Below are 27,097 nucleotides of genomic sequence, written 5' to 3'. Positions count from 1 at the left end.
TTTTTTTTCCTTTTGAGCCATGCCTCTAATCCCACCCAATCCCCGCTTATACATGCCCAGGTCAGCCCACACAGTATAATACTCCTGTAGTGCCTCCCACACAGTATAATGCCAAATAGCTGCCCACACACAGTATAATGCCCTCTAGCTGCCACCATACAGTATAATGCCCCCGGGTCATGGGCAACGGGGATTCCGCTTAAGGAGTAGCAACTGACGTCACTGTCCATATATGGACAGTAACGTCAAAGGCTTCCCCGAGCACAGCGCTTAAAGTAGCTTTGTACCCCGGCGAGCTGAGCAGCTCCCTCTGCTTCTCCGCTATGAACTAATTCTGTAGTAGGGAGCTGATGGTTCCCTGCTTCAGAATTGGGTTCAACTGTATCTGCGTCTGAAGAAGCAGATACAGTTGACAGCGGGACATACCCCCGGCAGCCCGGGACATCGCCTGGAATCCGGGACTGTCCCACTGAATCCGGAACGGTTGGGCAGTATGCACAGGTGCTATACGGCACACCCAGAGCATAGGAGACTAGAGAAAGGAGCCAGCCCTATCTCCAAGGCTAATGCTGTTATAGCTGTGAACTGTGCATGCTCTGTGGCATGCGCAGTACACAGCGACCCTCGAATCAAGAGGGAAGGGGCGCCATTTTATTGAAGAGCAGCAGCCCCTGCAGTCATTAAAGGAGCCGCCGTCAATTAAAATGAATTGCCGGGCCCTGCCTGCTGTGAATGCAGGACTGCCACCCAGCACTACCTAACAATTCAATGTGGCCAGGGTTACTAGCGGTCACATTGAAATCAGGTCAGTGACCAACTTTCAATTTGACCGCTAGTAACCCCGGTCGCATTGAACTGTCCCTTCATAAGAAATTGATGGCCTATCCTCCGGATAGGCCATCAATATTTGATTGTGGAGGTCCGATCAGTTGTTTTGAAGGGGTCACAACACTCATATGAGCGCTGTTCCCTTTCCTTCCCTGCTCCTTCTATGAATCGTCGACAGGCTTGTAGCGGCGGTTCACAGTATTACTACTTTCTCTCATTCATTCGAATGGGAGATAATACCAGCCTGCTGCCGCTGTTGTCAGGTTTGCATTCTGCTACTCAGCCATGGAAACCCATGCCATGAAGCTACTGGCGCACAGTTTTTGTGCTGATGTTTATACCAGAGGAGGTTTAGAAATGTGCAGTTATTAAGACAGCAGAGCATTGGTGATTTTTATGCACTTCGCACCTCAGAACTCGGCGACCCTGCTCTGTAACTTTACGTGGTCTGCTACTTCATGGCTGAGTTGTTGGGGTTCCTAAACACTTCCACTTTGCAATAATACAACTTACAGTTGATCGTGGGATATCTAGGAGGGATGAAATTTCACAAACTGACTTGTTGCAACGGTGGCATCCTATTACAGTACCACGCTGGAATTCAGTGATCTCTTTAGAACGTCCCATTCTTTCACTAATGTTTGTAAAGGCGACTGCATGGCCAGGTGCTGGATTTTATACACCTATGGCAATGGGACTGAATGAAACACCAGAATTCAACGATTAAGAGGTGTGTGCCAATATAGTGTATCATTTACAGGTAGAACACGATGCACATGACATACTACTGCTTGGCACTGTCAATACTTTTAGCAGAGATCCAGCACTTCCCTGAGCTGTTGGTAATATACCTGTTACTCTTTTGTCAGCTCTTGCGTAAAAAGTAATAACAATATATCCAGTGTATATATATATATATATATATATATATATATACACACACACACACACACACACACACACACTAACAATATATACTAATATTAGTTGAGCAGATGTAGCTGTGTCTCATGTATGTATTTTTTTTCTGAAGCTTCTTCTGCATCCTGCACAGACTGGGAGTTCCTAGAGCTCAGTAACCTGAAAGCAAGCAAGCAGAATAATAGTATATGGGAGGGAGAAGGGGCGTGCTGAGGATCCTCTCTGTGGTCCGTTCCCCAGCTTCTTCATACAAGTCTAGCTACTGGGATACAGTTTACTCAGCAAAGGAAAGATGAGACCTGACCACAAAGAGCTCCTCTCCCTTTACCCTCCAAGTTTCTAAAGTCTACAACGTTTCCGAGGAGCTTCTAAAAGGACTAGATCCAAGAAGAAGAATGCCCAAGGAATTGTGTTATATGGACCAGACATACAAGAAAACAAATGTTTCCTTCAGTTTTAATTTTGTTCGGAAAATCTACCATGAACTGGAGTGCAGACCTTAATTTATCCTTGAATGAAAAATACAGAGCAGTCCTCATTACCTACTGTTTGGGACATGTAACATCAACCTGTTGAAACTAATGGGCTGTACATCTGTGCTCCTGTACATTGATGTGATCCACTGCTACTCCCATACCTGAATTTCTCTAAAGTTTGGCACATTTTTCCAGTGGAAATGAAGAAATGCTATATACTTGTTCTATGGCTTGATTGTGAGAACGTCAGACGACTTTATTTATGGCCAGGTGAGAAACATGTCCAGTGAAGGGTACTCAGACAATATAACCAAGGCTTACTACTATAATTCCACCCGGCCAGAGTATCCCCTCTATATTTTCCCAGTCCCAGTCCTTACAGGAATAACTGTGGTTTGTGTTCTCCTGTTTATTATCGGGATATTCGGAAATATCATGACTATGCTAGTGGTGTCGAAGTACAAGGATATGAGGACTACAACTAACCTCTATCTCTCTAGCATGGCATTCTCGGATCTCCTAATCTTTCTCTGCATGCCACTGGACTTATACAAGCTCTGGCAATATAGACCCTGGAATTTTGGAAGCCTCCTTTGCAAGCTGTTCCAGTTCATCAGTGAAAGTTGCACTTACTCCACAATTCTGAATATCACAGCGCTAAGTGTGGAGAGATATTTTGCTATCTGTTTTCCTTTGAAAGCCAAGGTGGTCATCACCAAGGGCAGAGTGAAGCTGGTCATCTTTGTTCTTTGGGCAGTATCGTTTATTAGTGCTGGACCTATCTTTGTCTTGGTCGGTGTTGAACATGAAAATGGGACCAATCCTCTAGAAACAAATGAATGTAAAGCTACGGAGTACGCAGTCAAGTCTGGGCTCCTCACCATCATGGTGTGGACTTCAAGTGTCTTCTTTTTTTTGCCTGTCTTCTGCCTCAGTGTTCTATACAGTCTTATTGGAAGGAAACTATGGAGAAGGAAGATAGACTCTTTAGGACCAAGTGTTTCTCACAGGGACAAGAATAACAAGCAGACTGTGAAAATGCTAGGTAGGAAAGCCATTCATGATACTTATGAACTGTGTTCTCTACATTGTATTGTGCTCAGTAGAATCATCCACTATTCCTTTATATTACAATTTACGCTCAGCTGCATTTGTTCCTCTAAGAGTAGCCTTATACTCACCTGGACCCTGCACATAAACATGGTAATGCTGAGCACACTATTCACTGTAGGGGCAAGTAAAGCATCCTACTTGCTTTTTTATTTTGTGTTTAATTATCTTTAGTGCTTTTTAGAGTTTTTTTATATAATCTGCGATATAAGGGCACATTTCATTGTCCATACTTCTCTTTAAAATAAATAAATATCTCTCTCTATATATATATATATATATATATATATATATATTATCTAGCTACATGCCCAATATTTATAGTATTTAGTATTGTGTTTAGTTTTACCTATAATCATCTTCAAGTTTTCATTGATAGCGCCACCGACAGAAAAGTAGTCATCTGATTTATTCTATTGTCAAAAAGACAACAATAAGGGCTTGTCCACACGTAACGGAATTGATACAGAAATTGGTGCTGATTTTGCTAGGTTTTTGTTTTTTTTTTAACGTTGGGAGATGGTGACATCTCCTCTGAAAAACGCAGTCATTCAGTCCACTGTCCGCAGCAGGAATTGACATGCTGCGGTACGAAAAATACACACCACAGATTAATTTTTGGTTGTAAATTTTACACAGTGTGTGTATGAGATTTGTTAAATCTCACCCACTTTGCTGCTACTGTATTCTGCTGCGTATTTTCCGTCCGCAATTCCGGACGGAAAATACGCAGCACTTCTGGTACGTGTGTACAAGCCCTAAGACCACCCCGCTAAAGTGATAGGGTTAATAAAACAAATAATTGTTTGCCTTTCGAAATAAAAATGTGTAGCTGTGGTTTCCATGGTGAGCAGTAATTGTGCTCCCTATCATCCAGCGAGCTTTTATCTTATTCGCAGTCTCTGACTCCTCAAAGAAAATAATCTTTCCTTAAGACATTGGCTATTACTACACCAAAGGAGTATGAAGAATATTTAGCATTTACATATTTGTGTTTGTATTATAAAGCACGTAGGCTCCTATGGGACAAATAGCAACTGTGATACAAGTGCTTAGCATAGTGTAAACTTATTTTGTGTGTTTACAAAGATGGCATAAAGCCAGTATAAAAATGTATGCTAATAAGAATACACAAGTCATAGCCACTGTAAACAGAGCAAACACAAGAAAGCAGTGCCTAGTGGTGGTTCTTAGTAAATTGTAAGAGCACAGTTAGGTAGTATATTCACACATGGCGGATTTGTTGTAGAAATTGTTCTATTCATTTGAATAGAGCTTACAGAAAACCAGAGACAATTTCTGCAACAAATCTGCCATGTGTGAATATACCCTTACTCATTTACTGCTCACATCCCATAGTTTGCAGCCATTACCTGTTTTTTTTTTAATTTATATATATTTTTTATTTTATTTTTAAGTGTTTGGCTTATTATTTAAATTCAGTAGTTTATCCCTCAACACACAGTTTCAAACACAAACAGTTTTTGGGCATAATTTGTAGCACTATTTATGCTGGTCTTCCTGGTTCATGAATACAATGCCAGATCTTCAGTGGAGACTGACACATACATTGCAATAGAGAGGGAGTGGGGAATGTTACTTTTCATAACAATGCAGATTTATATGAGACTCTTCTTCTGAGGAAAGCTCGGTCTCCAAGTAGAAACTTAAAATAGAATTGTTCTATAACAAAATATATTTGGAAAGACTAGTTCATTTTTATTATTGTGGCTACATTTAATAAAAATAGTACCTTGTGAAAAAAAACATGGTGCCATAAAGTCATGGCAGTTTAACCATACGCTTCATGACACCTGTAAATATATTTAAGCTGCTGCTTTGCAAACAGGGCCAAATAATTCTTAACAAGGGTGTTGGAAGTACACCATAATGCATAGAAACTAAGGGGAACTCAACTTTCACCAGTTTCCTTTGGCAAGTGGTAGAAGTCAACTATAGTCCCACAGTTTTTGAGATTTTTTTATTCAGTTTTGTGTTAAAAATGCAAAATGAAAATGAACTAGCTTTGAGTTATTGTATATGTGTTTCATATCTATCGAATAAGGAAAGACAAGATTGTACACTTTTAAAAAATGAACTACCCCTGAAGTAATGACCCATGATCTTGGAAACAGGATGGATTATTACTTTCCGATCCTTTTGTTTCCCCTGGAGATAAGCAGCGCCCAATGTGTCTGGTGGCTACTAATATCTTGCTATATTGAAGTAGCAGGCACATTCAGTGAACTGCTACTGTATGTTACATCTGTTTTTTTATTTTTATTGTCCTAGGATTGTTATTATTCTTAGGCCATACGAACACACAATACTGTAAATTATTGCAGCGGCAGGATGTTGAATTGTGGCGAATGGTATTTTTTTAAATTACATTAATTCAATTTCCAGGGGATGCAGCTTTGAAGAAAAAAAACAAAGAAACACACATTATATATATATATATATACATATATATATCACACACACACACACACACACACACACACTATATGCAAATATATAGTATGCTCTATTACTCGTGGTTTTGTCATATTTGTCATGATTTAGTCAGTTTTTCCTATTTGACTTTAATGATAAAAAATATTTTTTATATGTAGTGGTGGAACACTGTTTTCAATAGACTGATCACGGTAAAACGGTAGTAAAAACTACAATTATCTCCCCTAGAAGAACTAAATTTAGTGTTTCTAAAAGAACATTCAATCCATAAAACTTAACCTCAATCATAACTGAGCAGTCTGCAATACAGTGCGCAAAATTGTTTCCGTTTAGTGCCCCGTCTTACGGACCAAAATTCACAAAAGAAAAAACTTTTGATTAACTCAATTTCATATTGTAGTTCCAATATGCAGAAATGTATTGTATTGATTATTGTAGAGATCTAAGGCCAGATTAACGAAGGCTGACACTTCATACGCCAGTCTTAGATTGAAGCCTGCAGGAGGACGAGGCAACAAATTTAAGAGCATGCCTCTTAATCAATTTGTTGCATCTTTGGCTGCCTGTTCCCCACAGATTAAAATCGATGCCAGCTAGATTTGGTGCAGATTTCCGCTGTAATTTATGCTAGCTTCTGGCGTAAATCTAGTTAACCTGTCAGGCTATGATTTTTTTTGAAAGGTACTGATTCTCTTTGCAGAGATCCAGCTAGTAGGAAAGCTTAAGGGTATGTGCACATGGAGTTTTTTGCAGGCAGAAAATTCTGCCTCAAAATTCCGTTTGGAATTTTGAGTCAGATTTTGATCGGCCTGCACGCCGTTTGCCGCATTTTTCGCTGCGTTTCTCGCTCGCGACCATTGAGCCCCACGGGCAAAAATGCAGAGAAATACGCTTTCTCTGCCTCCCATTGATGAAAATGGGAGGTCAGAGATGTAAACGCCCAAAGATATGGCATGTCGCTTCTTTTTCCCGTGAGATGGTTTTTACGCTCGCGGGAAAAAAATGCCTCCACCTCCCATTGAAATCAATGGGAGGCATTTTCGGACGTTTTTTGGCACGTTTTCCGACACAGTTTCCGCGTCAAAAAACAGTGTGAACTGTCCCTAAGGCCTGATTCACACGAGCGCTGCGCATGTCGGAAGTGAAAAACTGCAGTTTTTCACGTCCAAGGTGCATCCGTGCTCAGCGCTGCGGGACGCGATGTCACGCATCCCCCATAGATGAGTCTATGGAGGGATGCGTGAAAAGATAGGACATGTCCTATTTTCTCACGGACCCTTCACACGGTTCATTGAAACAACGGCTGTATGAACGGCCACATTGAATTACATAGGTCCGTGGGACGGCCGGTGTTTCAACGGCCGTCCCACGGACGTTTAACACGTTTGTGTGAATCAGGCCTAAGGGCAATGCTCCCTCCAGAAGGAAGAAAATTGTTTCTCTAGTGCCACCTAAAGGTTACTATCCGGTAAATCAATGTCCGACCGTTTATAGAACCTTGAAACATGACTCGGGCTAAAAGCCAAACCAGAGACAACCATCTGTAGACAGCACTGTTTCAGAGTTGTTGCTCCTCATTAGTAGAGTGTAGGGTTCTGGTTGGCTGAATGATATGACACCGCTCTTTTGTATGCTTTTTTTCCCACAGAGAATTTGCCTAAAGACTCCTTACTATCTGGATCTCTGCAAAGAGAATCTGTTCCTTTCTAGAGCTGCCCCAAAGGCATCATATTCAGCCAACCAGAACTCTACTATGTACTGATGAGGAGCAACAACTCCCAAACAGTGCTGTCTACAGATATCTCTGGTGGGGCTTTTAACTCAACTCAAGTTTTAAGGCTCTATATAGAGTTGGACTTTGACATAATAAAAACCTTGGTGGACCTCTATATAAAATTAGAGGCACAAGAATGTACAGTATGAGTTCATAGTAGTCTATGGACATCACATTACAGACCCATACAACAACACAGATCAGTAATATGGCCTTGTACAGTGGATCTAAAAAGTATACACACCTGTTAAAATGCCAGGTTTTTGTCATGTCAAAAAATCAGTCCAAGATGAATCATTACAGAACTTTTTCCACCTTTAACTCCTTCTCGACCGCCCACTGTCTTTTGACGTTCGGCGGTGCAGGTGCTTAGTCTGCAGCGACGTCTTTTGGCGTTGCTGTAGATCAGGCTGATGAGCGCTCGTGTGAGCGCTCATCCTCTAAGCAGGAGCTATAACTAACAGCTCCTGGTTCTAGAGACGCCTGGAGTCGGAAAACATTCAGGCCGCAGCTGTTTAACCCTTTGATTGCCGCGGTCCGTGACCGTGGAATGATCAAAGGGAATTCCCCTCTTTGATCGCATCACCGGGATTCTGGTGATGCGATCAAACACTGGGGAATCTCTCTGCAGTCAGCCCTGGGGACCTACAAAGGACCCCAGGGCTGTCTGTTCCGTTTGCCTGCTGTTCGGGCACACTATATGCTGCCCGATCAGCAGCCTGTGTCATAGGAGTTTGCTAATACATTACAAATAAAAATAAAAAAGTTATAAATAAAGTTATCCCTTAATGGTATTAAAAAAAAAGTAACAAAAAAATAAATAAATAAATAAAAAAAGTCATTATTTTGCATAAAATAAATTTTATTGCCCCTACACGAAATTTAAAAAAAAACTATACATATTAGGTAGCTACACGACCGTAATAACCTGAAGAATTAATCTAACGGGTTATATAGCATGAAACATGAACGGGATAAAAAATAAACAAGAAAAACTATGCACAGAATCGCTTTTTCTTATATTCACGCATCCAAATTGTGGAGACAAAAAAATACTATTTCTCTCGCATAAAACAAGGCCTCATACAGCCAAGTCAATGAAAAAATAAAAAAGTTATGGCTGCTGAAAGGCAGAGAAGCAAAAACAGAAAAATTTAGCTGGTCATTAAGGTCTTTTCAGGCCCGGGCGTTAAAGGGGTTAATGTCACCTATAATCTATTGAAAAACAAACAAATCTTTTAGGGTGGAAACATAAAAATAAAGAACAAAAATAATGTAGTGCATAAATATGCACACCCTTAAACTAATACTTTGTTGAATTACCCTTTAACTTTATGACAGCATTCAGTCTTTTTGGGTAGAAGTCTATAAGCATGGCACATCTTGACTTGGCAATTGTTGCCCACTCTTCCTTGCAAAAGCGCTACAACTCTGTCAGATTGCGAGGGCATCTCCTGTGTACTGCCCTCTTCAGGACACCCCACAGGTTTTCAATGGGATTCAGGTCTGGGCTCTGGCTGGGCCATTCTAAAACTTTGATCTTCTTCTGGTGAAGCCATTCTTTTGTTGATTTGGAGGTATGCTTTGGGTCGTTGTCGTGCTGAAAGGTGAAATTCCTCTTTATCTTCAGGTTTTTAGCAGAGGCCTGCAGGTTTTGTGCCAATATTGACTGATATTTGGAACTGTTCATAATTCCCTTCACCTTGACTAAAGCCCCAGTTCCAGCTGCAGAAAAACAGCCCCAAAGAATAATGCTGCCTCCACCATGCTTCACTGTGGGTATGGTGTACTTTTGGTGATGTGCAGTGTTGGCTTTGCACCAAACATACCTTTTGGAATTATAGCCAAAAAGTTCAACCTTGGTCTCATCAGACCATAACACGTTTTCCCACATGCTTTTGGCAGACTTGATGTAGGTCTTTGCAAAACATAGCCGGGCTTGGATGTTTTTCTTTGTTAGAAAAGGCTTCTGCCTTGCCACCCTACCCCACAGCCCAGACATATGAAAAATACAGGGAATTGTTGTCACATGCACAACACAACCAGTAAATGCCAGAAAGCCCTGCAGCTCCTTTAATCTTACTGTAGGCCTCTTGGTAGCCTCCCGGACCAATTTTCGTCTTATCTTTTCATCTGAGAGACGTCTAGTTCTTGGTAATGTCACTATTGCGCCAAATGTAATCCACTTCTTGATGACCATCTTCACTGTGTTCCATGGTATATCTAATGCCTTGGAAATTCTTTGGTACCCTTCTCCTGACTGATGGCTTTCAACAAACAGATCCCTTTAATGTGTTGTAAGCTCTTTACGAACCATGGCTTTTGCTGTCACATGTAACAAAGAAAATGTCAGGAAAATCCTAATAGAACAGCTGAACTTTATATGGGGTTACTCAGAATCCCTTTAAATAATGGTTGCTGTTTACTGACTACTATTTAACATGAGTTTAAATGTGATTAGCTAATTCTGAACAAAACAACATCCCCAATTATGAGGGAGTTCACACTTATGCAACCACATTATTGTAGTTTTATTTTTCCCCTCTAAATTATTTCAGTTTATTTTTCAATGGAATTGTACAGATTATGGGTCACATTAAAGGTGGAAAAAGTTCTGAAATTATTCATCTTGTACAGATTTTTTGACATGACAATAACCTGACATTTTAACAGGTGTGTGTAGACATTTTATATCCACTGTACATAAGCCCTTAGCCATTATAGCTGCTTTGGAAAGGGCAGAGGCAGATAAAGGTGGCCATTCCTACACCAAATAAAGACTATGAATATGGAATACTATGGGATTAGATTGTTTGACAATTTAAATATACTTTAATACATTTTTGTATCTTTTTCAGCTGTGGTGGTATTTGCCTTCATCCTATGCTGGTTACCATTCCATGTGGCACGCTACCTGTTCTCTAAATCCTTTGAAGCAGGATCCTTGGAAATAGCTCTGATCAGCCAATATTGTAACTTGGTTTCTTTTGTGCTTTTCTACCTGAGTGCTGCCATCAACCCCATTCTATACAACATCATGTCCAAAAAATACCGTTCAGCTGCATGCAGACTATTCAGGCTAAAGAAAGTTTGCAGAAAAGCACCTTACACAATGAATGATGAAAGTTCACCTGCTTGGACAGAATCCTATGTGAGCTCATGACAAGAAAGCATCTGCACAAGGAAAACATGCCTTTTGCCTGACAACACTGAAGCCATACTATTCCAGAAAACACGTTGTAGGATCCATAAATTGTGTCGTGTTTAATTGTAACACACTATAGTATCTCAGGATTAAAACGCTGTCTATGTGCGCTGGAAAGCGTGATCAGTACTTTGCACCAGTGAAAACTTTAAAATCCATTAGTATTTTTAGACTTTTTTTTTTTCTTCAGTGAAAGTGATATTTTTTGTATTGGTTTCTCACAAGGGAGCTCAAGGCAATATGGTTCTAGTGGGGCTTTCATATGTTCATATTGTATTTATTGAACTACAATCTTTATGTCTGAAGTGCTACCATAAACTGTCAGCTTTCTGTAATACATTGATGTGGCTTGCTGTCCAAAGAATATTTGTCCACAGTATAGTAAAGTTTAAGTGTAATGTAATAAAATCTCATGTAAAACCTGTCATTTTGGTTGTAATTTTTGTGCTTTCAAAAAGATGTGTGTTTGTTCCCTCCCAAAAAAAGGACCCGAAGGAGTTATTTAATTCACATAGAATATCCACATATGGCACACATGACTATTAAGGCCCTTTTATACGGGCAAACGATCGTTCATTTGTGTAAACAGGGCAACGATCAGCCGATAATTGTGCAAATGCTCATTCAATGGCTGATCGTATCATTTAGGCAGCATAAAATATTATCATTGTCGGCAACACATCTCCCTGTTTAAACAGGAAGATGCGCTGCCGACACGACAGAAATGTATGGGGACGAGTGATCATAATAGAATTCTTCTAGATCGCTCGTCCCCATACTAGCTCCCTGTGAAAGGAGCAAACGAGCGCCAATCAATGAGCTGTCTCGTTGATCGGCGCTAGTTTTTACGGGCAATATTGGACGGTGTAAAGGACTCAGACTCTGACGCACTAGTTAGACAATGATGACTTACTGGTCAGAGATGCTCCTAATCTGCACACTAGTGAATGGCTCCTGCTACAACCATGGCCAATCCGAACCCAGAGCATGAAAACAGCACGGAAAAAAAATTCTCTGTGTTTCATAATGGATTACATACTGTTTAACCCCTTCCCGACATCCAACATATATATATGGAGCTGTTGGGCAGGGCTTAACGCAAAGCGCAGTACCATTATGTTGCTGTGATAGTGCGGGTTCAGGAGCTGACCCCGCACCATCACTGTCGGGTGCCAGTTGTATGTTACAGCTGGCACCCAGATGTAACGGCCAGGACTGGAGCTAGCCTCAGATCTGGCCGATTAACCCCTCAGATGCTGCGTTCAATAGAGATCGCAGCATGTGAGGGGTTTTTAGCCACTGGTACCCAAGCAACGTGATCACTGGGTTGCCGGTGGTTGCAATGGCAACCGGAGGCCTAATACTGGACTCCCGTTCTGCCAGCAACGGAAGCCTCCTATGCCCCGCTCTTAGGCAGGGCCTAAAAGGCTTCCGGTACCAGCATCATCAGCAGTGGGTGACCACTCTATGTTACAGCAGACACCCCGCTGTAATGGCAGGATCGGCGCTAACTCCGATTCCTGCCATTAACCCCTTAGATGCAGCGATAGAAAGCGATCGCTGCATCTTAGTGGTTTGAAGGAAACCTGCAGCCCTGCCATGCGATGGCAAGGCTGCTGACTGCTACTATGGCAACAGGAGGCCTAACAATGGCCTCCTGTCTGCCATTACGGAAGCCAATTAGGCCCCGACCAGAGGCGGAGCCTGATCAACTTACTGTCAGTGAACAACTGACAGTTCTAATACATTGCACTACGTATGTAGTGCAATGTATTATAACATCAATCAAATAGTTGGACCTTCAAGTCCCCTAGTGGGACTATAGAAAAGTGTAAAAAAAATGTAAAAATGTAAAAAATAAAAGTTTCAAGTAATAAATTAAAACACAATCGCCCTTTGTCCATTATTTAAGTTATTTTAAAAATAATAAAACTATACGTATCTGGTATCGCCACGGCCGTAACGACCTGATCTATAAAAATATTATGTTATTTGTCCAGCGCAGTGAGCACCGTAAAAAAGAAACTAAAAAATACTGCCAGAATAGTTGTTTTTTTGGTCACAGTCTTAGGGGGGATTCACACGAGCGTGTATTCGGTCCGTGCGGGCCGCGTGGTTTTCACGCGGCACGCATGGACCAATACAAGTCTATGGGGCAGTACAGACAGTCCGTGCTTTTTGCGCAGCGTTTGTCTGCTGCGCAAAATGCGCGACAGGTTCAATAACTCTGCGTATTTCGCGCATCACGCACCCATTGAAGTCAATGGGTGCGTGAAAATCACGCACACCACACGGAAGCACTTCCGTGGGACGAGCGTGATTCGCGCAACAGCAGTGAAAAGGATGAATGAAAACCGAAAAGCACCACGTGCTTTTCTGTTTCCGAACATCCAAACGGAGTGTCTTTGCGATGAGCGAAGCCGGACAAGCGTACCGAACTTCACCGGGTTCGGCCAAACTCGTTTTGGCCGATCCCGGCAAAAAAAGTATCGGTACGCGACGTCAGGAGATAGTCACTGTCCATGGTGCTGAAAGAGTTAAACTGTTTCAGCACCATGGACAGTGACTTGCGATCCCAAAATACATTAACATGTAAAAAAAAACGAAGTTCTAACTTACCGATTACTCCTGTCTCCTTCCTGCAGTCCGACCTCCCGGGATGACACTTCAGTTCAAGTGACAGCTCCAGCCAATCACAGGCCAAGCACAGGCTGCAGCCAATCACAGGCTGCAGCGGTCACTTGGACTGCTGCGTCATCCAGGGAGGTGGGGCCCGATGTCAAGAGAGGCGCGTCACCAAGGACGCGTCACCAAGGACGCGTCACCAAGGACGCGTCACCAAGGCAACGGCCGGGAAGTTCTCGGTAAGTAGGAACTTTATCTTTTTTTTTAACAGGTTTTTCGCTGTTGTGTTCGGCATTCACTGTCGAGGGTGCTGAAAGATTTAGCTCTTTCAGCACCTTGGACAGTGACGGGCGTTGACAAGCCTCATCTCTATGATGCCGGCTGCGCGAAAATCACGCAGCCGCGCATCAGACACGCATGACACACGCAGCTGTCAAATGGTTTTTGCGCTCGCAAAACGCTGCGTTGTTTGCGCGCGCAAAAACGCAACGTTCGTGTGAATCTCCCCTTACAAAAATTTTTATAAAAAAGTGATCAAAAAGTCGCATGTATCCAAAAATGTTACCTATAAAAACTATAGCTCGTCTCGCAAAAAACAAGCACTCATACAGCTCCGTCGATGAAAAATGTAAAGGTTATGGCTCCTACAACATGGCAACAGAGAAAATACATTCTTTTTAGAAAAGTAATTTTATTGTGCAAAAAGTTGTAAACCATGAAATAGTGCGATAAATTAGGTATCGCCGGAATCATACTGACCCGCAGAATAAAGTTAGCATGTAATTTATGACGCGTGGTGAACGCTGTATAAAAAAAACAAACTAAAAAAACTATGCCAGAATTGCTGTTTTTTTGGTCATCTTGCCTCCCAAAAAAAAGAATAAAAAGTGCTCAAAAAGTCGCATGTACCCCAAAATGGTTCCAATAATAACTACAGCTCGTCCCGCAAAAAAAACAGCTCTCTCACCACTACATCTATGAAAAAATAAAATTAGTTAAGGCTCCAATTAGTCAGGAAATAAAAATATGCAGTTGTACAGGCCCGAGGGGAACATTTCTTCTGTTTCAAGAGGCAATTTATCAAGGCCCTAAAATTAGGGAACCAGGAAGGAGAGAGCCCAAACATATCTTCTGGAAGTGAGGGTGCCCGTATTATACCAGGACAACACTTTCCCAGTAAAATTCCCTGAACTGCAAAGGTGCAGATGGTGGACCAAAAGGGGGATACAAAAGGACACCATTTATCAGTGTGACACTGGCCTGTGCAGAATTGATTGCTTCATAGCGTAACACACATCTATGTATTATTTTATTCTTTTTTTTTACCTCATTATTATACCACCTTACTATGCCCTGATGTACTCTGCCCAGCTTACATGTACCCCCACATTATAAACTGAAATACCAGTAATACTCAAACAAAACTACTACCAAGCAAAATCCACTCTCCAAAAGCTAAATGGCGCTCCCACCCTTCTGAACCCTAATCTGTGCCCAAACAGCAGTTTACTTCCACGTATACGGCATCGCCATAACCAGGAGAACCCTTTTAATAATTTTTGAGGTGTGTGTCTCCAGTGGCACAAGGTGGGCATGACATATTTGCCACCGAAATGGCATATTTAGGGAAAAATTTAAAATTACTTTGCACCATCCGCAGCGCAATCATTTATGGAAAAGACCTGTGGGGTGAAAATGCTCACTACACCCCTTAATAAATGCCTTGAGGGGTGTAGTTTCCAAAATGGGGTCACTTATCAGGGATTTCTTTTATTATTTCACATCAGAGCCTCTGCAATTGTGAAACAATACTTTGTAAATTGCCAAATTAGGCCTCAACTTCGCATGGTACTCTTTCACTCCTGAGCCTGGTCGAATATCCAGGCAAAAGATTAGGGCCACATGTTTCTAAAACCGGGAAACACAGCATAATAATTAGAGAGGTGTCTTGTTTTGGTGGCACAAGCTGGGCACCACATATTGGCATATCTATGGAAAAAAATCAAATTTTCACTCTGCAACATCGAGTGCACACTAATTTCTGCAAAACACCTGCGGGGTTAACATGCTCACTACACCCCTAGGTTAATACCTTGAGGGGTGTCGTTTCCAAAATGGGGTTACTTCTGGGGGGGTTTCTTCTGTTTTGATCCCACGGGGGCTTTGCAAATGTGACATAGCAACCAGAAACCAATCCAGCAAAATCTGTACTCCAAAAGCCAAATGGTGCTCCTTCCCTTCTGAGCCCTACTGTGTGCCCAAACAGCAGTTTATGACCACATATGGGGTATTGTCGTACTCGGGAGAAATTGCTTTACAAAGGTTGGGGTTCTTCTTTTCCTTTATTTGTTGATAAAATGAAAAATGTTGAGCTAAAGCTACAGATTATTGAAGAAAAAGGATTATTTTTATTTTCACTGCCCAATTCTAATAATATCTATGAAACACCTGTGGGGTCAAAAGTCTCACTACACCCCTAGATGAATTCTTCAAGAGGTGTCGTTTCGTGAATGGAGTCACTTTTTGGGTGTTTTCACTGTTTTGGTTCCTCAGGGGCTTTGCAAATGCGACATGGCCTCCGCAAACCATTCCTGCTAAATTTGAGCTCCAAAAGCCAAATGGTGCTCTTCCCTTCTAAGCCCTGCCGTGTGTGCAAACAGCCGTTTATGACCCCATGGGGTTCAGCAAATGTGACATGGTGCCCAGAAACCATTCCAAAATCCAAATGGTGCTCCTTCCCTTCTGAGCCCTACCGTGTGTCCAAACAGCAGTTTATGACCACATATCGGGTATGGTTTTACTCGGGAGAAATTGCTTTACAAATGTTGTGGTGTTTTTTCTCCTTTAGTCCTTGTGGAAATGAGAAAAAATTTGCTAAACCTACATTTTATTTGAAAGAATGTAGATTTTAATTTTCACGGCCTACATCCAATAATTTCTGCAATAAACCTGTGGGGTCAAAATGCTCACTATACCCCTAGATAATTTCCTTGAGGGGGTCTAGTTTCCCAAATTGGGTCACTTTTGGGGGATTTCCACTGTTTTGGCAGCACAAGAGCCCTTCAAACCTGACATGGTGCCTAAAATATTTTCTAATGAAAAGGAGGCCCCAAAATACACTAGGTGCTCCTTTGCTGCTGAGGCCTGTGCTTCAGTCCATAAGCCCACTAGGACCACATGTGGGATATTAGATATGGAGTTGTATTTCTCTGGTAAAAGTTTCTGTGTTACAAAAAAATATATATATTGAAATGAATTTCTGCAAAAAAAATTAAATTTGTACATTTCACCTCTACATTGCTTTAATTCCTGTGAAACGTCTAAATAGTCAGGAAACTTTCTAAATGCTGTTTTGAATACTTTGAGGGGTGAGGTTTTTAAAATGGGGTGACTTATTGGAGTTTCTAATATAGAAGGCCCTAAAAGCCACTTCACAACTGAACTGGCCCCTGTAAAAATAGCCTTTTGAAATTTTCTTGAAAATGTGAGAAATTGCTGCTAAAGTTCTAAGCCTTGTAATACCCTAGAAAAATAAAAGGTTGTTCAAAAAATGATGTGAATCTAAAGTAGACATATGGGGGATGTGAATTAGCAACAATTGTGTGTGGTATAACTGCCTAACTTACAAGCAGATACATTTAAATTGAGAAAAATGCTAATTTTTGAAATTTTTCGCTAAATTTCGGTGTTTTTCACAATTAAATACTGAACGTATCGAGCAAATTTTGCCAGTATCATAAAGTCCAATGTGTTATGAGAAAACAATCTCAGAATCACTTGGATAGGTGAAAGCATTCCGAAGTTATTACCACAAAAAATTGAAAATTGAGGCTCTGTCAGGAAAGTCAAAAGTTGCCAAAGCGGGAAGGGGCTAATGACAATCTGTAGCTGATACTTGGCAGGCAAACTACCATAAACTGTCAACAGCCACTAGAAATTTGATTTCCCCATGGCCAATATTTACCTGCAAATTGTTGCTGCTTGAAGGAGTGATTGAGGTGGTGGGAGCATATCTGGTTACTGCAATTTCCAAATTGGAGATATAGTATATGTTAAAGAGTAACTGTCACTTTTTTGGAGTTAAACAACAGTAAAATACAACATATTGTCATGGGAGCATTCAATTAGAGGCATTGTCTCTTGAGGACAACCCCTTACCATATGCCCTATTAGGTTATATGGATGTCAAAAGGCGAGACCCCCATATAGGACTCACCTCTATGAGCTCTGACAGGCCTAACCTTTACATGTATTACAGCTAAATTTCCCCTGTCATGGCCAAACAAGGCTTCCCCCATATAATGTTGCATTTCCCCTGCAGTGGCCAGAGGAGTCTCCTTCCAGCGATAACACTTGATATATGCATCAGCATTTCTTAGTAAAACCACTCCTTTAAATCATGCTAATTTCTTGTTCAGAGCCCCATTGAGATAGTTTTCAGGAAATTTTACTCTAGAGCAAATGAGTCTAAATGGTTTGTCTGAATGAGTCTAAAAGTTGAAAATGAGCACTCTGCCCAATCATGTTTATTGTTGCTCAGCAATAAATGTGATCCTGGACAGGGGAGGAGCCCATAATGAATATTCACAAACAATAATATTAATTAAGGTATACTCTTGGGATGCTCTTGAAAAAATGAATATACTTTGTTGTATCTTAGGTTTTTATGGCCAATGAACAGAAAAGGATTTTCAGGACATCTGTCAAGGCCAGAATGGCCCATCAGAGGTTCCTTCAGTGGGCCAGGTTCTAACGCAATAAAAAGGTAGTGTTACAAGAGGGTCCTAAATGTCCAGTAGTAGACAACAGTTACATGCAGCTCACATGCTGCTGGGGTGTCAACCCTTTTTTTGTGAGTGCCATAATAATAATAATAATAATATTAACAATACACATACACCGGGAATGTATAATTGGCAAGTAGGTCTAGGTAGATACCCCAGTTCAATTCTGGCTAAATGTATTATATTTTTATCTTTTTAAATCTACTGTCACCAAGGCTAACAATAAGAGTAATCTGCACCCCATGAGAGGAATTAGGAGGTTAACCTTGGGACATTGAAAGATTTAAATCGATTGGCTGATGGAAAATGCTATTAGCCAGCCTACACTAAAGAATACCACTAATAATCTGTCCGTTTCACCTAATACGAATGAGAGAAATGAAAATGCGGCACTCACCCGTTTGCAAATCTTTTTAACTTTATTGTGTCACCTTGGCGAGGGTAAAAGCATTACAGGGAGGACAGTTAGTTGTAGGTTACAGCCTGTTTCGCGCTGGAGATTGTGCTTCTTCTGAAGAAGCGCAATCTCCAGCGCGAAACAGGCTGTAACCTATAACTAGCTGTCCTCCCTGTAATGCTTTTACCCTCGCCAAGGTGACACAAAGTTAAAAAGATTTGCAAACGGGTGAGTGCCGCATTTTCATTTCTCTCATTCATATTATACTACAAGACTGTCTGTTTTTATGCTGAGCACCGCCCGAAGTTTGCTTAAATGAGGAAACCCTGACTCCACTTGCATCTATCTGTCTGTTCCATGCTGTGAAGATTGAGAGTGGTGCCGACTTCCCTCTACTGTGCTTGTTTCACCTAATACCCGAATATAATATTTTCTGAAATTACACTTTTGCAACCAATTAGAAAACGAGTTACACCAAATACACATTGTGATACTATAATTGGACACTATGTCCCTCTCCTCTGTAATTTAGTTTATTTCCACTCAACTAACAGAACACTGGTCCAAAACGTATATGCTCAGGTAGTAGTTGAGGCACAAAAGCAGTGATAAACCCAACGGACAATAAAAAGATTTGGATTGAGCGTGATTTGTACTTCGTAACAAAGTTCTGTTATACCTATGGCTCTCGGGAGAAATAAAAATTAAAAACTTCAAGCTTTCCATTAACCCCTTCTCTCTTTGGCCACTTTTGACCTTCCTGACAGAGCCTCATTTTTCAAATCGGACATGTTTCAATTTATGCGGTAATAACTTCAGAATGCTTTTACTTACCCAAGCTATTCTGAGATTGTTTTCTCGTGACACATTGGACTTTAAGTTAGTGGTAAAATTTGGTCGATACATTCAGTATTTAATTGTGAAAAACACCAAAATTTATTGAAAAATTTAAAAAATTTACATTTTTCTAAACTTAAGTGTATCTGCTTGAAAGACAGATTGTTATACCACACAAAATAGTTACTGGTTAACATCCCCCATATGTGTTACTTTATATTTGCATCGTTTTTTTAACATTATTTTCATTTTCTAGGGTATTACAAGGCTTAGAACTTTAGCAGCAATTTCTCACATTTTCAAGAAAATTTAAAAAGGCTATTTTTACAGGGGCCAGTTTAGATGTGAAGTGGCTTTTAGGGCCTTATATATTTGAAAATCCCTATAAGTCACCCCATTTTAAAAACTGCACCCCTCAAAGTATTCAAAACAGCATTTAGAAAGTTTCTTAACCCTTTAGACATTTCGCAGGAATTAAAGCAAAGTAGAGGTGAAATTTACAAAGTTCATTTTTTTTTTTCAGAAATTCATTTTGAATCAATTTTTTTTGAAACAGAAGGTTTTACCAGAGAAACTTAACTCAATATTTATTGCCCAGGTTTTGCAGTTTTCAGAAATATCCCACATGTGGCCCTAGTGTGCTAACTGACTGAAGCACAGGCCTCAGAAGCTAAGGAGCACCTAGTGGATTTTGGAGCCTCCTTTCTATTAGAATATTTTTAAGGCACCATGTCAGCTTTGAAGAGGTCTTGTGGTACCAAAACAGTGGAAACCCCCAAAAAGTGACCCCATTTTGGAAACTACACCCCGCAAGGAATTTATTTAGGGGTATAGTAATCATTTTGACCGGACAGTTTTTTTTTTTGCAGACATTTTTGGAACTAGGCCATGAAAATGAAAATCTACATTTTATTCAAATAAAATGTAGGTTTAGCTAATTTTTTTTAATTTCCAAAAGGACTAAAGGAGAAAAAGCACCACAACATTTGTATAGCAATTTCTCCCAAGTAAAACAATACCCCACAAGTGGTCATAAATGGCTGTTTGGACACACGGCAGGGCTTAGAATGGAAAGAGCGCCATTTGACTCTTAGAGCTCAAATTTAGCAGGGATGGTTTGCGGAGGCCATGTCGCATTTGCAAAGCCCCTGAGGAGACAAGACAGTGGAAAGCCCCAACAAGTGACCCCATTTTGGAAACGATACCCCTTGAGGAAATTATCTAGGGGTATAGTGAGCATTTTGACCCCACAGGTTTTTTGCAGACATTTTTGGAAGTAGGCCGTAAAAATAAAAACCTAAATTTTTTTCAAATAAAATGTAGGTTTAGCTAAAAAAAAATAATTTCCACAACGACTAAAGGAGAAAAAGCACCACAACATTTGTAAAGCAATTTCTCCTGAGTAAAACCATACCCGATATGTGGTGGTCATAAACTGCTGTTTGGACACACAGTAGGGCTCAGAAGGGAAGGAGCACCATTTGGATTTTGGAATGGTTTCTGGGCACCATGTCACATTTGCTGAGCCCCTGTAGTACTAGTACAGTGGAAACACCCCAAAAGTGACTGCATTTTGGAAACTGCACCCCCTGAGGAATCATCTAGGGGTATAGTGAGAATTTTGATCCCAAAGGTTTCTTGCTGAATTAGAATTAAGCAGTGAAAATTAAAAATATATATTTTTTCCAATAAGATGTAGATTTAGATCAACATTTTTCATTTTCACAAGGAATAAAGAAGAAAAAGCCATGAAACATTGGTAAAGCAATTGCTCCCGAGTATGGTAACACCCCATATGTGGTTATAATCGGCTGTATACATATATGGGAGCATTCAGAATAAAAGCAGCAGTATTTAACTTTTGGAGCGTAGATTTTGCTGGAATGGCATTTGCAAAAAACCTGATGTACCAAACAAAAGTGACCCTGTTTTAGACACTACACCCCTAAAGGAATTTATCAAGGTGTGTAGTGAGAATTTAGACACCACAGGTGTATTTCAGAAATTAATATGCAGTGGATGATGCAAATGGAAAATTGCAATTTTTCCACTGATATACCTTTTCCCCGCACAATATGTTGTGCCCAGCTTATGCCACTGGAGAATCTTACCCCATAAATTGTTAAGCGGATTCTCCCGTGTATGGTAATGCCTTATTTGTGGACATAAATTGCTGTTTGGGCACACTGTAGGGTTAAGAAGGGAAGGAGCGCCATTTTGACAATGGATTTTGCTTGGTAGATTTGTTTGAGTATTACTGGTATTTCAGTTTATAATTTGGGGAATCTGTAATCTGTGCGGAGTACATCAGGGCATAATAAGAGGGTATAATAATGGGGTAAATAATACAATTATCCATAGATGTGTGGTACGCTGTGAAGCAATCAGTTATGCGCAGGTCAGTGTCCCACTGATAAACTCTATTCTTTCCTATCCCCCTTTGTAACACTCTGCACGTTTGGGGACTTTTCCTCCTTCGTGGTTTGGGAAATTTTGCTGGGAAAGTGTTGCGCTGGTATAACACGGGTGCCCTCGCTTCCAGCGGATACGTTATGTCCCTTCCCTTCCTAAATACTAGGGCTCTGAAACTGAAGGAATGTTCTGGCCTGCGCATTGAGATGTTTTTTCATCACCACATTACTAGTGCCATAACTTTTTTACTTTCCTGTTGATGGAGCTGTGTGAGGGCTTGTTTCTTGCGAGACGGGCTGTAGATTTTATTGGTACCATTTTGGAACACACACGACTTTTTGATCACTTTTTATTTCATTTTTTGGTATAGGAAATTACCAAAAACAAGCAATTCTGCAATAGCGTTTTATTGGGGGTTTTTTTTCGGCATCCACAGTGCACCATAAATTACATGTTAACTTTATTCTGCGGGTCGATACAATTACGGCGATAGCAAATTTATATAGTTTTTTTATGTATTGCAGCACAATAAAATCACTGTTTTTATCAAATCATTTGTTTTCTGTCTCGCCATATTCTAAAACCCATAACTTTTTTATTTTTGCATGGACAAAGCTGTGTCAGGGATTATTTTTTACAGGACGGATTGTTGTTTTTATTGGTACTATTTTGGAGTAATTGTGACTTTTTGATCTTTTTTTATACAATTTTTTTGGAGGAGATGTGACCTAAGAACAAAGATTCTGGCGTTTTTATTTCATGGTTTTTATTTACGGCGTTCACCGTGCGGGATAAATTACATAATAGTTTTATAGTTTGGGTCGTTACGGATGCGGTGATACCAATTATGTATAGTTTTTTTTAATTTCTTACGGTTTTTCCCATAATAAAAGACTTATTATGGGAAAAAAGGCTGTTTAGCTTTTTTTTACTTGAAACTTGTGTTTTTATTGTTTTACGACATTTTTATTAACTTTTTTTACTTGTTCCACTAGGGTACTTGAGGGCCTGATTCCCCGATCACTACTCGAATACACTGTACTACATACGTAGTGCAGTGTATTAATGCGGTCAGTTATTCACTGACAGCAAGCCTATGAGGACTCGCCGCTGGCGGGTCCTAATCGGCTCCCGTACAAGGCAGACTCAGACGCCATTATTTGGCCTCCGATTACCATAGCAACCCAGCGATTGAGTCGCTTGGTTGCCGGTCGGGTTAAAACCCATCAGATGCTGCTGCTAATCAGTCGGATCGTAGAATAGCTCCGGTCCTGCCAATTACAGGAGGGTGCCAGCTGTATAATACAGCTGTCACCCAGTGGTGATGGTGCCGGCTCTGCTTCTGAGCCCACACCATCACCGCGACGTAACTGTACTGCGGTTTGCGGGAACACCTTCTCGACAGCGCCGTGAATATATACGGCGGATGTCGGGAAGAGGTTAAAAGAGTATTTATATACTGCACCTTTTATTCGTCCTTTCATCCTGGTTACCTTAGAGGAAATCTTTCTTTAGCTCCCTTCACATCTTGTTATTGCCTTTCATCGGATGTATACATTGGGAGGCCTCCCGACTAGAGATTAGTAAATTTCCTTAAATTAGTTTCAGTATGGATTTTGTAGAACTGGCTGTCAGATTAGATTTGGTAGGAATAAATTTACCGCAAATCTAAAATGCCCCGATTGCCCTGAAAAGCCATGTTGCTGTGTGGTCTTCTAGGACTGTATTCAACCCCTCCGATGCTCTTTATCGCCAAGTGAGCATTAGTAATGTCAAAGTGACAGCAACCTCTATGGCTAAACGGATGGTAGTGGGTGGTAACAAAGACTGATGTATAATGGAGTTATAACGGCTTGATACAGAATTTTTGGTGGCACTAGTATTAGCAATTAGATATATGCAAAACAATGCATGACGTCTGGATAAGCAGGCAGTTTCACGCTATCAGAACCAGGATTTCAATTTTAATTAAAAACTTGTGAAAAAAAAAAAAGATTGTCACTTGGACACAGAATAGAATATAACAGCACTGTACAAATTCTTGATACAGAACATTTAGACAATTTTTAAATATATGCAAAACAATTAGATTAGATATATGCAAAAGAATGATGCCTGTATCAGCACTAGGAATTTAATTTAAATGAAAAACGTGGTGTTGGGAAAAAATTGTCACTTGGACGCAGAATGAAGCATAACCCCACTCGACGCAAAATAATACGACAATATTGGGGGGCACTATTAGATATAATCAAAACAATGAGTGACTTCACATCCGTGACATCTGTATCAGCAGACAATGGCACTCTATCAGCACCAAGATATAAATGTAAATAAAAATCTATTTATGGGAGAAAAAAATTTCACTTGGACAGTCTGAAGTATAACACCATATAAATGCTTGACGCAGAACAATGCGACAACGTTTGGTGGCACTATTAGATATATGCCAAACAATGAGTGACGTCACGTCTGTATCAGCCGGCAGCGGCACATTATTAGCACAAGATTTAATATTATTGAACAAGATTTGTAAATGATGTGCTGAAGATTGGCGATTCACAATCACAAATTAACGTAAGAAATAATTCTGAACTAACAGAAACTTGAAAATGTCCTCAATGAGAAGGTGAAACTTTGCTGTGAATACTGGGTGATTAAAGCAAGTTTTTTTTAAATTAATTTGGAGTGCAGCTCATTGGAGTTCTTTTGTGGATATTGAAGGGGACAGAGTCAAATCCCCTAAGGCTAGCACCTGCCATACAAGCCTTTTTTTTTTTTTACAGTTCATCTCCTATTTATGGTTCTAGATGGGCAATGAAATATAGACCAATGTTTCTGTAAACGGCATAGAGTCCTCCTTCTCTGCTTTGATTAGCTCAGAACGGTTTATTTTTTTTATAGAATACTTTGCTAGAATAAACTGTGAAAAAGTAAAACATATGAAGTCTAGGTATGCCGCCCTAGGAGGCAAATAACATGCCGACTTTATAAGGCATGTAACATTCTTCTGTAGCCGGGATGTAACAACTTTTATTTTACTACACTTCACACAAGATAGGAGAACCGTACGTAAACGTGTATCAAATTGAATAAAGAAAAACACACATTACCCAGTGGTTAGATGGGGATTCATTATTCCTAATCCTAGTCACAAAATTGTCCTAAGGCAACAGAAAATATCTTTATATCTTAACACAATAAACTTAACCTTTACTTTTAATATTGTATTTAAAAATCTCAACTCCTATATTCGTATGTAAGCTTACAAAAAAATCTAAAACTAAAATATTGTTATACTGTTCCATGTGACTTTACTAGTCCACTTGTATCATAAGCATCTCCTCAGATAGTACTCCTAATACAAGTATAAGTCTATCATTACAGATACCTCCAGAATACCGATGAGTTACTACTTTTATCTCACATATGAAGGAGCTGATTAAAAACAAACACATGACTTTACCAACTTCTTGTTAGTGATTCAGAAACACCCTCATTTATAACAAAATGGGAAAAATAACTTGATAGAACATTTACTAAGGAACAGACTGATAGAATTTTGAAAAATTCCCATTCTCACTCTAGCTCCACAAAGATTCAAGAACTAAATTACAAATTAGTGGAACGTTGGTATAAGACACCGGAGCTCTTGAATAGAATTGATTCTAACCAAAGCCCAATATGCTGGCGCTGTAGGAAAGAAACGGGGACCATGTCACATATCTGGTTTAATTGCAACCTTATCAAACCATTTTGGACTAAGATAGAAACGATCATAAATAAAGTTCTCAATAAAAAAAAACTCACTTTGACGTTAGAACTTGTAATTCCTAAGCTTGATATGTCCTTTAAGATTATAAACCATAAATCTATTATTCCGTATATCTTAAGTACAGCAAAACTCATAATTGCTTGTCACTGGAGGGAGACGGATACACCATCTGTTTCAGAATGGAATAACGAAGTTTGTTTACTACAGTCCTTTGAAAAAACTAATTGGTCAATAGAACAAAATCGAGATAAATACTTCACGATTTGAGACGGATGGATTGAAGCACAAAAATCTGATGATCTCATTAATCTTTTGTGACCGGTGAAGTGTCCGTCTCCTCTCAAACTCATAATTTTGGAATATTTTGATGTCAATCAATTCCTTTTTTCTTTTTAGCTTGTACAAAATAGGTCATACCTTTCTACATCTCAAACTCATATCAGCAGAGACAATTGTTAGTTTACCCTTTGTTCTCTTATTACAATTTGTATTTGTATACCTTGTAACTCCTAACCCTCTTCCCCTCCTTTCTGTACTCTCCTTCCATACCCCTCCCTTCCTATGTTTTAAAAGAAAAACCTAAATAAAGAATTTATAAAAAAAAACAAAAAACACATGAGCCTACCCATCCTGTTTTGCCATGAACTGGCATCCTCAGCCATATTGGTTGTCTCTTTTTAATTAGCTTCTCAGAATCAGACGATCAACTAATTTTCTCAATGTGTTCATGCAATAACAAAGTAATGGGCCGTGTAAACGAACACCAATCAACAAGACAGCTCTTAGATTACCAGAGACCATAGCGCAACATTCTGCGCGGTGATCTCCGGTAAAATCAGACACCCTGACGGAAACTATTAAAGTCAAAGGGTTCTGTCAGCCACCGATGTCCGTTATAAACTTACATGTGATGGATAACAGGTGTGCGGGAAACTGACGGATTCAGTGCAAAACGAGAGATACAGCTGTTCTGTATAGAAAATACAGAACAGCTGTATCTCCAAAAGTAAAACAATTTTTTAATAAGAACTAATTTACAAAGTTACACTAAACACATGGACTAATCTATTTTTAAAAAAAATGCTTTAAAAAGCTGTACATAGCCTTTAATATGATGTAGCCCTGTGTAGATGGCTAATATATGTCAACCTGAGAGTATTGAAAAGAAAAGCTCATGTAGTAAAGTTTGTTCTATTAAATAAATGCACGAGTTACTGTTAGTTCAGTACTAGCAATCATACCATTTTTGTCTTGGTCCCTTGATTTTTTGTATAGACCCGCAGAAGTTTAGATGACTACTGTTAAGAGAGAGAGTTCAAGTATAATCACCTTATGGACTTGTCAAAAAGGCAAGTGCTTTTAAAGAGAATAGCTGAATTTATATCATAAGAGCGGCAATTCGCGTTGGCTTTTAAAGAGGATCTGTCACCATTATCAGAAACTTCTTTAGAACAGGCTATTGAAAAGCCTGCTGGAGACAAAAAAAGAAGATTGTG

The 27,097-nt window shown here is 39.9% G+C and overlaps 1 protein-coding gene across 1 annotated transcript; it reads left to right on the top strand.

Moving 5' to 3' along the window:
* Positions 1 to 2,000: 2,000 nt before the first annotated feature.
* GHSR (growth hormone secretagogue receptor) lies at positions 2,001 to 11,143 on the top strand. The gene is made up of 2 exons (XM_075864047.1): positions 2,001 to 3,270; positions 10,425 to 11,143. Exons 1-2 carry the CDS (start codon positions 2,505 to 2,507, stop codon positions 10,727 to 10,729), a joined length of 1,071 nt encoding a protein of 356 aa, XP_075720162.1. The 5' UTR covers positions 2,001 to 2,504; the 3' UTR covers positions 10,730 to 11,143.
* The last annotated feature ends 15,954 nt before the right edge of the window (positions 11,144 to 27,097 follow it).

This window comes from Rhinoderma darwinii, chromosome 4 (genome assembly GCF_050947455.1).
Source record: "Rhinoderma darwinii isolate aRhiDar2 chromosome 4, aRhiDar2.hap1, whole genome shotgun sequence".
Classification (NCBI taxonomy): domain Eukaryota; kingdom Metazoa; phylum Chordata; class Amphibia; order Anura; family Rhinodermatidae; genus Rhinoderma; species Rhinoderma darwinii.
This window is presented reverse-complemented; position numbering and strand designations above follow the sequence as displayed.

Excerpts from the sequence above, each read along its gene's own strand:
- GHSR (XM_075864047.1), top strand. The coding sequence starts at position 2,505 with ATGTCCAGTGAAGGGTACTCAGACAATATAACCAAGGCTTACTACTAT. Across the intron at positions 3,271-10,424 it reads GCAGACTGTGAAAATGCTAG|CTGTGGTGGTATTTGCCTTC; the intron begins GTAGGAAAGCCA and ends TATCTTTTTCAG.